General features: G+C 42.2%; 1 protein-coding gene across 3 annotated transcripts in view; it reads left to right on the forward strand.

Annotated features, from left to right (window-relative positions):
* GGT7 (gamma-glutamyltransferase 7) overlaps nt 1–8,045 on the forward strand; it is a 49,197-nt gene extending 41,152 nt beyond the window's left edge. For 2 of the 3 annotated variants that reach the window (XM_026656808.1, XM_026656809.1), the window contains exons 13-15: nt 554–691; nt 2,768–2,867; nt 6,449–8,045. In XM_026656808.1, coding sequence (XP_026512593.1) covers nt 554–691; nt 2,768–2,867; nt 6,449–6,612 — 402 coding nt within the window. In that variant the 3' untranslated portion in view covers nt 6,613–8,045. The remainder of the gene's footprint in view (nt 1–553; nt 692–2,767; nt 2,868–6,448) is intronic. The other variant, XM_026656810.1, reaches the window with a different exon arrangement.
* The last annotated feature ends 3,731 nt before the right edge of the window (nt 8,046–11,776 follow it).

Below are 11,776 nucleotides of genomic sequence, written 5' to 3' on the forward strand. Positions count from 1 at the left end.
ATATTTGAAAATTATTGCTCTCCAGGTTGATAGAAAATGGAAACCACATCCTGAGGTCTCAGACAGAGAACATCATTGACCACTGCTGGTCACTTCCTGTGCTAAACTGTTGGGCGGTATTGCTATGCACTGTTAAACAGTTGCCACTTTCCCCTCCAGAGGTGGCTGCATTTTAGTAGTGGGTAAAATGACTTCTGTATATAGTTTGTAAAGGGCTTTAGGTGCCTTGGAATGAAAGGTATGAGATAAATGTAAACTAGTAGTAAACTAGATCACTTGATGATTACCTGTGCTGTTCATTCGCTCTGGGGTACCTGGCATTGGCCGCTCTCGGAAGCCAGGATACTAGGCTAGATGGACCTTTGGTCTGACCCAGTATGGCAATTCTTATGTTCTTATAGCAGTGAGAATGGCATCATAATCAAGCCAATAGTATTAGAGTTATTGACTCAGGAATGAAAAGAGAAACAAGTTAACATAAGCAATTTGGGCTATGGAAAATCTTTGTTCTGATCTGTTTACTAGTTTTGGGGGGTATTTTATTCACCAACAGAGGAATCTCATTCAGCCTGGAAAAAGACCCTTATCTTTTTTACTGCCCACTATTGTTCGACCATCTGAAGGGATGTGTGGGACTTATCTTTGTCTGGGAGCTAACAATGGCGACAAAGCCTTGAGCAGCATCACGCAGGTCAGTTTTGAGTACTGCATCTGAGCATGTTCTGAACCACTTGCAATGGGGAAGGCCCAAGCTATCTTCCAGTGTTTCTTCATGCTGGTATTTGCATTCTCTGCCCCATAGGTGGCAGGTGGACCACCCCTTCGGGGAAGCTAGCCCCATGACCCCACCCCTTCTGCATGAGCCCCTGTGGCCGGAGCCCTGAGTCCCCTCCCACCCGCCTCTCCTTTCCCACAGCCAGAGAAGACCCTGGCTGGCCAGAACCCGAGCCGTCCTCCCTACCCCCGCCTCCAGAAGAGCCCCGGGCCGGCTTCAGCCTGCTGACTGATCCGAGCCCCGGCCGGAGCAGTCCCAGCCATGACAGCCAGCCTGGGGCTGGAGCAGCCCCAGTTCAGTGTCCCGCGGCAGCAGCTACCCCTGGCCTATTATACCCACTGCCCATGCTCTGCCCTGGGGGTTTCCTACACCAACATATTGGTTACCAGAACAAACATGAAATACACAATTCCTGTTTTTGAAGAGGTTAAAATATTGTCTTAATGTGCATTTAGTTCTGCTTCAAGGTAACAGCCCATGGAGACTGAAGTCCTCTGGTAAAACATGGGCAGTGGTGTGACGTAGAAGAGGAGTTTCACTTGTAACGATACTCCCGGTTGAGTCATCTGCAGGGCATGAACGTAGGACCTGTGGGTCTATAAGCATGAGCCTTTACTAGCTGAGCTAAAGGAGCAGGTCTGATAGTCCAGTGGAAGCTGTAGGCTCATATATGGTCGAGCCACACTGTGTGAGCATAGGTTAAGCTTCCTCTTTCCCCACCGGCTGTCCCAAAGCATCTCACATCTGACCTAGAGGGAGAGTCACCAGGGTAGAAAGGAGAGCTCTGTTTCCCCCATTCAATCTTTGTACTTTCTGCTGAGGCTACCAACAAAAATGTTAACTGGTGTCAATGAGCAACAACTTTCTGTTGCTGCTAGTCAGCCTGGATCCAAACTGGTGATCTAGAAATGGTCAGATCAGTCCTCTGAGCCATGCAGTCCTGGGTAATTGGTAATCTAAAGCTACATTTGCTGCGGTTTGTCCGTTCTTTTCACTAGGGTTGTCTACATGGCTAGTTAGTATGCAGCAAGGTAGGGTGTGAATGTACAGCACTATGGAGCTCTTCGTGCATGGTACCAAGGTCTATATGGGCAGTTAGTTCACAACAGGCTAGTGTGGTGTACATCCACAACCTGGCTTGCTGCTCACTAACTAGCTGTGTAGACAAGCCCTGGAACAGGGCTATGTGCCTTCTCTGATGACGGCTCTCAGAAATGTGGGAAGACAGAATCTTAGCAACCTCCATAAAGGTTGTATGACCTTCTACAACTTATTCAAAGGCCATTTTCTTAAAGAACTGTAGAAAATAGAATTGTTGTGTTGTGAGAACTGCAGGAGGATGGGAGTGGAATTTTGGTTCTTATCCCCAACAGAAGTTCAGTTTAGCACATTCCTTCCTGAAATCCTTCCTATTGTGAGCTCTGCAAATAGCTCTTTCTAATTTATCATTTGTAATGAGACGGAGCACTTGCTGATGGCATGACTGTATATATAACAGCACTGGATTATTACAAGGCAAGGGCAGAACTCAACTTTACTCTGAGTGACTTTACCTCATTGAAGGCATTAGTCAGAGGAAGATTAAAGCCACCCACTTGCCTCCTAATGTTCTATCAGAAGGGTTCACTTTTTGGTCATAAAAATACCTTTTTGGAGATTTCCCTGGAGTTTCAGCCTCATGACTCCTGCTGATTTAAGGGAACTATATGCAAAACCTCATGCAATTCTAGAAATATATCCCTTAGGGACTAATTTTTTTTTAAAAGGGCCTCCAAAAATGTGCCTGCAGTATCCTCAGGTGCACCTATTTGCATGTATAAAAACATGCATTTTGTTCATGCAAAGTGGGTAATTGTGCAAAAAAAGTCAGTTTGCCTGTGTACATTGGTACATTTGAAAATGTTGGGGTTGCAAATTAGGAAGCTGCTTTGGATACTTATTCCTTAGTGTTTGAATCAAGTTGTTAATATTTGGGGTCTTTTTCTTGCGTAGGTTTTAGTAAACGTTTTAACACTTAACAAGAACCTGAGTGAGAGTCTGTCACTGGGTCGGCTGCACCCACAGCTTCAATCCAACATCCTGCAAGTTGACAGTGAGTATGGAGATCAGCACTGATCTTGGTAGACTACATTTCTATCATGGCAAAAAACAAAGGGAATTTTCTTATACATCTGGGATTACTCTGCAGTCTGCCTCAAGGAGACATCATCTGTTTAAATGTACAATGCAGTTGGTGGGGAGAGGGAAGTCCATTTCAAATTACAGTGTGCTTAGGAATAGGGATTGGTGGGTAGGAGGGACACAAAGTCAGATTTAAAATTCTAGCAATTTAGTCCATTTCTTTTACTCCTTCAACTTTCACCTATATGGGTGAAATTGACTGGCATTACTTGTTCCATGATTTCCAAATCATTCTTGTTGGACATGGGATCCAGCATTTTAGAACATTGTCTAATGTGCATCAAAGAAAGCGAAGGATTTGGAGATCACAGGACAAGTCACCAGTTGGTGGATTTTGTTTCTGTAGGTAAAAGCTAAAGAAATAGACAAGTTCTAATTTAATGTCTTGAATTGTAAAAGGGACTGTGTGTTCCCAGCTTTGTGTGGACTGGTTAGGATGATCCCTGGTGTGCAAAAAAGAGATGGCAAGTGCCATAGAAGAGCTGTGCTCTCACGTTATCCGTACATCCAGTTTCAGTACAGCCAGGAGGCCTCCACGCAGAAACATCCCACAGAGCTGACAGTTTTACGCAGAAGACTTGCTTCCCGTTCCTGTGTCTGTGCATCGCCATACTTAGCCATTCGAAGTCTTCATCACGTACAAACCGTCAAGTGTATATCCAAAGAGACAGTCATTATGAGCTGGCATTTTTGAGCACCCTGCGTATAGGATGAGCAGTACTTGTACGTTCTGCTCAGCAATGAGATATAATAATGACCACACAGAATTGAAACAAAACAATAATAAAGTATCATAGACATTGGAGATGGCAAAGATGTAGTAGGCTAACATTATTTTCCCAGCCAATTTGGGATTGGGCCTTTCTGGCTAATCTCCAGTGCTTTGTCCTGTCCAAATGTCCCAAAGTGATGGGGTTACCCCCATCCCTCTAGTGAAGATTTTTCCATAGTCTGGTAGATCTCACAATTAGCACATTTCTCCTGATATTTTTTCCTTTGCTTAATGTCATCCCATGCCTTCCAGCTACATCCCTTTATTCGCAACAATTCCTCTCCCTTCTTGGTGGTCACACCCTTCAAATACTCATTTGCCCCTCCATCATCATTTGGCCAAGCTGTATGTGTTCAGTGTCTTCCAGTCTTTCCTCATAAACCATTCACCTGGCTCTTAATAATTGTGTGGCTCTTCTCTGAAAACACCTCCAATGTACTGAGATCGTGGCACCACGTGTATCCAAATGAATGAGGCAAGACCAAGAAGATGTCTTCAAACTGGCAGTCCTTTAATATAGCCAGAGTCTTCAGACACGGTGGTGCCTGCCTCTCCTAGAGCTAGCTACAGGCAGCGTTATCCCCACAAATACTTTTTCTTTTACTTTTCATTCCTCGTGCCCATAACTCCGCTCACCTACAACCTAGCTAGCAGGAAGAGGAAACCCATGATAATATCTTTCTGGTTCTCATGTGCTCAGAACTCTACCAGTCTAGATGTCCTTGCAGTGTTGCCAACTCTCCCAAGTTTATTATGAGTTTCACATTATTCAGTATTTTTCTTGAAGCTCCGTGTCTTGGAATTATGTAATTATGTGAAGATCTCTGCTTTCATTAAAAAAAAAAAATGCACCCCCCTCCCCAAAGTGTCTAGTCCTCATAGTTGCAGAGAAAAGCCTGAAAATGGGACTGGAATGTAATGTAAAAGCTCAGAAACCAGAAGACAATAAAAAAAATCCAAAATTTACTATTTTAAAAAAAACTTAATGATTATTTTGTGGCCTGATTTGTGTTTTTTGAATGCTCCAGGTAGACAATACTCTAAACCATACTCTTACCTACACTTTATATAGGTATAGTTATCATGAGATTTTTACTTATCTGCTTAGTTTGTGGTGATGTATCCTGAGCCAATTTGCAATCACACTTCAGGATTTATATTAAAATTGTGAAAGCACAACAAATAACAAAGCAGGGGAGGGAGGTAGAGAAAATCAGGGTTATATGAAAGGAACCAGGGAAGAAATTGCACAGTAGTTTATAAGGCTTGTACTTCTTGGCAGTTGGCATTTTTTGTTGTGTGTCTGTCTTGCCTTTGAAACTGTGTGTTCTTGGGGCAGGGACTGTCTTCTGTGTGTGTACAGTGAGGCCTCCAACTCTGGCTGGGGCCCTTAGCACTACTGGGATACAAATAATAAACTATAGGGGAAATTCAGGTTGTGTCTCAGCTCTTAAATCATCTTGGTGTAAAAAAATACATCTTAAATGATCAAAAACAAGAAATGATTTTGGGGGCCCAACTTGAGACTCCTGAATGGGGCCTTGATTTTCAGAAAGTGCTGAGCACCTGGAGCTCCAATTGCCTTCAACTGCAATTGCAGGTACGTGGCTGTTTGGAAAATCAGGCCCCAGTTATCTTAAGCCTGATTCAAAACCTGAAGCACGCCAAGCAGGGAGCACTTTCTTGTTCCAGGCAAAGAGATTTCCACTTTGGCTTTCCAGGCTCGAGAGCATCTCAACTTTTGACCCAAATCTCTGAACCCTCTGAAGTTCACCCATTAATACTTTTTGCCACACAGTTTATAAGGGGCATGAAAGACTTCTCCTCTTGTGCTTAGGAAAAGGGGTGCTGGTTTCTGTCAGTTTTGTGAAGAATCTGAATGGTGCTGCTTCTAAACCTACTTTTAAGGTGGACTACACCTTTCCCCATAGTCCTGTTTAATTCTGATAGCCCTATATTTTATCCCAAATTAATCCCAAAGGCCTACAGTGAAGTTCTGTCTGCTGGATTTTCATTTTCTTGCCCCACATTTATCCTATTGTCAATTTTTGCAATGGCAGCAGTTTATTTTCCCCTTTCGTTGAGAAGGAGCATCCTTCACATCCCTAAGTGATCCTCATATATCTCCCATTCCCACCCACACCCCCACTCAAGACTGCCTACCTTAACACTGCCCCATTAGACACCGTCTTTGCTGCTGAGAACTGGGTGTGCTGTCTTGAGACACTGCTTCTTACTAGGCCATTGAACTTGTACTCTTGTGATGCCTCTCTGCCTCCCAGATCCCTAAGAGTAGGACACTGATGGGCAGGTTCATTGGCACAATGGATACAAGGGTCGGCAACCTTTCAGAAGTGGTGTGCCGAGTCTTCATTTATTCACTCTAATTTAAGGTTTCACGTGCCAGTCATACAGTTTAACGTTTTTAGATCTCTTTCTATAAGTCTATAATATATAACTAAACTATTGTTGTTTGTAAAGTAAATAAGGTTTTTAAAATGTTTAAGAAGCTTCATTTAAAATTAAATTAAAATGCAGAGCCCCCCCCGACCAGTGGCCACGACCCGGGCAGTGTGAGTGCCACTGAAAATCAGCTCGCGTGCCGCCTTTGTCACGCATGCCATAGGTTGCCTACCCCTGGATTAGAAGCTTAAGGTAAAAACTTGGAACTCATGCAATAATGGCTTCAATTAAAATAACAACTTCTAAAATCTTGACAGGTGAATTTCCCGAAGAAGATATTGAATTCCTTGAAGCCAGGGGTCATCCAGTATATAAAGTCGACGTGCTTTCCCTGGTTCATGGAGCCAGGAGAACCAACAACTTCATCATTGGTGTGAAAGACCCAAGAAGCATGGATGCTGCAGGAGCAACAATATTATAGCAACCTCCAGATGGTGCGTTCTTTGGATAAGGCTTTAAACAACAACAACAAAAATTATGTGCATGTTCCGAAATGGCCCGGGGAGGAACGAGCAGTGTTTGCTGTGGGTTCCTGCATTGCTGAATAGACCTTCTGCATTCCCCACCTCAAACAATGCAACAGTGGCTTGGAAAGCCACAACGCAGCCCTTTGATTTTGTAAAAAATAATTTGAGTCGTAATAATCTCAGTTGTTATTAAAGGAATGCTAGGAATACACTTTTACTTTGACAGTGCCCCGTTAGCGATTTCAGTCATTTCAAATGCCAATCTTAAACATTTTAATTTAACCAGCAGAAACATTAGCAAAGGAGATGACAAAAAGAACAAAATATTTTGTGCCAAACAGACAATTGCTGCTGTTGCTGTAATTTTCAACTCCCTCCTTTCCCGGGCTTGACACCCTTGTCTCATATAAGTCAACATATAATACAGATTGATGTACTGGCTCTAGGCAGTCGTACCTGGAACTTCAGGGATTTCTTTACTATTCCCCGTGGCTCAGCTGATTTTTACTAGCATGGATATTCCTATATCAATTCCCATTCATGCATCACTACACATCTTTAGTACCCTTATGTCTCCTTCACCCTCAATGTTTTGATTTAATTTACTGCATAGACTCATTGGGATCTGGACTTGGAGTCAGACTACGTCTACACTGGCAAAAATGGCACCCGTAATTCACCACTGGTGCCCCCAAAAGAGAACCACTGGTGCAAGTTGTAGTGTAGAAAGCGTTCATGTAGAGTCAGGGCTTTTTTAACACTGTCTCATCTAACCCTGTTCTGAAAAGGTGAATCCCTTGCTTTTATGAGTACCACTTCAAACCAGTGCTTAGATGCTGTTGTCGTGGGTGCGTTAGAAAACGTAAGTTATAGAGATAAGACAGGAAACAAAGCAACCACTACTTACAAAATTTTTTTTTTAGAGTCCCCAACATCCAAGACAGGCTCAAGGAAGCATTCAGCATTTGACTTGTCAATAAAAATGAGGAAATAAAAAGCATGATCATGATCATTGCACAGATTGATTCTGGTCACCTTTTGAGCACCTCCTTTTCTTTCCACCAGTAAATTATAGACAGTCACCCAGCACTTTAAGATTTTTTTTAAATTATTTTTGTCATTGTTTTCACAGCCTATTGTGTACTGGTTTCCTTCATGATGTTAATATATCTATGTCCACTGTACATATTATATATGTATGTCTGCTTATGGTTGTCTTGGTATTTCATGTGATGCTTTTATGAAAAGAATTCCAGATCTTCTCACCCTGGAGAGACCAATGGGCTGGAATCTTGTGAATACTGTTTTGTTCATATTATACCAGGGGTGGCCACACTGTGACTCGCGAGCCACATGCGGCTCTTTGACCGTTATAGTGTGGCTTGCGGAGCCCCACCCCCATTCTCCACTTACCAGACTGGGGGAGGGGAGCTTGGGACCTCTGACTTGTAGCGGGGTGGTGGGGTAGGGGTTTCTGCCCAGTGGGGAGGGGGTTTCAGTCCTGCAGAGCACACCTGCCGGTCTCGGGGCTTCAGCAGGAGCAGGACTGAAGCCCCGAGGTCGGTCAGGTGCATCTTATGGGAATGAAGCCCTGGGCCCCGGCAGGTGTGCCCCGGCTCTCAAACTTCTGAAGATTGTCATATGCAGCTCAGAGGGTCAGTAAGTTTGGCCATCCCTGTCTTATACCTTTTTATGGCTCAAGTGCGGTTTAATGGGGAGGAGTATGCAGTATCTTCTTAAGGGGATCAGTGAACTAACAGATTATCAAACTAATAATTCTTTGCACTTATGTAGTTTCTGTTAGCCGAGGATCTCAACATTTTACAAATGTTAACTAATAAAGTCACACCACACCCTGTTGAGGTACGAAAGACATACCCGAGAGATCCCTTTCATGCACTACTGAAATGCAGACACCTCTAAGGTAGGACAAGGTGGCTATTAAGCAGACATGAATAAACTAAAATATTTTCCATCACAAATCATAGAATCATAGAGTTAGAAGGGACTGTAAGGGTCATCTAGTCTAACCCCCTTATCTAGTCTAATTTCCATGATGACTCAGTGTGGGTCAGTCATCAGCCAAGTAGTACTGCAGGAGAAAGGAGAAGTGCTGTAGTGAAAGCTGCATACCGCATTCATAACACTATGCATGGTTTGGAGCAGACTTTGTAAGGCTTACTAGGGAAGGGAGGGAGGCATTTTTGTGCATTGATCCTCATGGGTTGAAATCTGGGATTTTTCTAGGACAATGACAGCAATGATCTGTCCCCCATATATGGAGGTTTACTGAACATGATTGTAAAACAAGTGTTCCAGGAATTGTTGTTTATAGTGATCCAAAAGAGTGCACATTACTTTACAGCTCAGTTGGAAAGATAAAAGTCCTATTTCCAAATCGAATTCTTTTTTTCACCAGTATAATTCTGACACTGAGCCCTGAAGGACAATTTACAAGTAAAGACTCTGGTTCTGATCCATCAGAGCACTTAAGTGTCCCAACCTGGAATTTCAGTAGGATTATTCAAATGTGGTAAAGTTAAGCAGTTTCCTAAGTGCACTGCTGGATCAGGGCCTATACTGGGAAGATGAGAAAATTAAAAGAAACAGGGAGATGGTATTATACCCAAAGGCCACATGTAACAGAAACAAAGGCCTTATGAATAGTTTCCTATTCACTTTGGTTAAAAAGTGGTGTCAGTATAGAATATATTTGACAAAGAGTCACTTGTCATTGAAGCTTGGTCAGAAAATTTCTACTAGGACCAGCATCTCTAATCTTAGTAGTCAATTTAGTATGGCAAGATCCATTGAATTTCATTTTAGTTCATTTCATTTTAATTCTACTAGAAAATACGTAGTATTGCCTCATGTACAAATGAGACAAATATTGTGAAATTAAAGGGCCATATTCTAACCTTAAACACAAATTCTGCTTTTAGGGACATATATGTTAATATGCAGTAATTCCATTGACTTCAGTGGACTTCAATTTGCTACACTATGAGAGCAGAATTTGACCCTTAGTCTTTATGCAGAATTCGGCCTTGATATCACTGGGGAGAACACACAGAACAATAGTATGACATGGCCCGAAGTGTTATGAAGACAATTGACATTACATTTTGGTAAAAAATGCCTTTCCCATTTGTATCGTGATCTTGGAAGTGACTGAAAAAGCAATGCAGGTCAAACTCTTTACCACCCATTTACAATGTTGTAAAATCAGAGTAATACACTAATGTACATAAGGAATACCTGAGATCAGAACCCGGCCTTGAGTGTCGAGTCAATTAATTAATGATTTCCTACCGAAGCTCAATGCAGTTAATGAATGCAGCTTCAGAGCAACATTTCAGTGGTTTTAAATACAGTAGTGCATTTCTTCTCCCAATTGTGCCAAACACAGACTGCTATGTATAAAGCTCTAAAGGTAAGGATATATACAATGGGTAAGAATGACATCAAGCAACTTGTGTATGTGTAACAATTATTTTGTTTTATCCTACATTCCCTCTTCTGTTCTGGAGAATCTGTTCTCCCAGTACAGCCAGTGCTTAATTTGTAATGAAAGAGGTGCTGGGGCTCGAGTAATTTTTTTACATTCATAACAGGTTCAGCAAGCCTAGAGGTGCCAGGGCTCAGCCCGGGCACAACTTAAGCACTGAGTACAGCCAAGGTCCACTGAAGAAGGATTTTCGGCCCGATTTTCCCCTCACTTAGATCAGTTTCACACCAGCGCAACTCCAGGGACTTCAGTAGAGTTACTCTGGATTTACATTAGTCTGAGGGATAGATGAATCAGGCCTCTTAAGCATAACTAGATAAAACTCATAACCTTTTCATAGGGGACAAGATTATAGCACTAATCAGAAATAAGGTGGGTTTTTTTTTACCTATTAAAAGCCTGACTTAGTGGGAAGTGCTGCTATAGTGGCTGAATGTTTACTTTGCAATGGTTTTGAGAAAGTTCTATACATCAGCAAAGGGTTTCTTATTGTTATAGGCCAGAGAAAGGAGCACATTGGGAGGGCAGCTTTCAGAAGGAGTAACAGATTGTAATGATCCTTTAAAAAAAAAAAAAAAGCCTCCGTGGATAGGGCAGATGAGGAGGTTCAATGGTGGAACCTCCAATAACAAGGCTATCTGCCAACATAGAGCCCTCCAGTGTTCAGCCCTTGTGCAGAAGGGAATGATTTCCACAGGGATACTTAGGAGGGAGAAAGTCCCTCAACGACAGTAGCTTCTTCCAGGCTGAAGCCCTTCAAGATAAGGAGGAAGTTCATATAACTGAGGACAGTCCCTTAGCTTAGTGCAAATCTTCCACAAGGGGGTCTCAGACCACCAGCTGCAAGAAAACTTCAGGGAGCTGGTCCCTCTAGTATAGCTAAACTATACTGTGCCTGTCACTTTGGTATCTACATGTCATCTTCCTTTTTCCTACCTAGACAGAAGTATGTGCAGATTGATAAGAAAGCAATTAAAATCTCATCAAAACATGTCTGCTCCCCACTCCCTCTCCCCATATTTGTTAAAGAGACCACGTACAGATTCTAGACTAGGAATCACTTTTTGCAGTTCCACTGTGAGCATGGAGCGATTAAGTTCTTATAACAGAATTGTTACATAGTTTTTCATTTTGGAAAATCCATACATGGTCATGAATACAAGTGTAACGATGCCACATTTATTGTACAGGATCATTTTTATTTGAAAATACTGACCTATGAAAATGCATTGTAATCATAGCCGTGACTTTGATTGTATTGAAATCACATGTATTTGTGCATTTTTTCACATACAATGAAAAAAGGCTGAAATAAATGCAGTTTTCTTTTTGTATTATGCACTCACGATGTACTTGTTTCATCCTTTATAGTGTTCTATTGATAGATTGCATTGTATTATTATTTGTATTACTGTAGTGCCTAGAGGCCCAAAATTGCACTAGGGACTCTATGTACATCCCTGCCCCGAAGAACCTAGATCTCCGTGTATTTTATAGAAGGAGCCAGCACAGTAGCCCCAGATCCAAACATCCCCAATTTGGGTCCACATTTTGAGGCTCTACTTTTTCAACTAAACTATGTAAGATTTGGTTTGAAAGGTTAATATACC

Source organism: Terrapene carolina, unplaced genomic scaffold, assembly GCF_002925995.2.
Source record: "Terrapene carolina triunguis isolate 2854851 unplaced genomic scaffold, T_m_triunguis-2.0 Scaffold233, whole genome shotgun sequence".
Lineage (NCBI taxonomy): Eukaryota > Metazoa > Chordata > Testudines > Emydidae > Terrapene > Terrapene triunguis.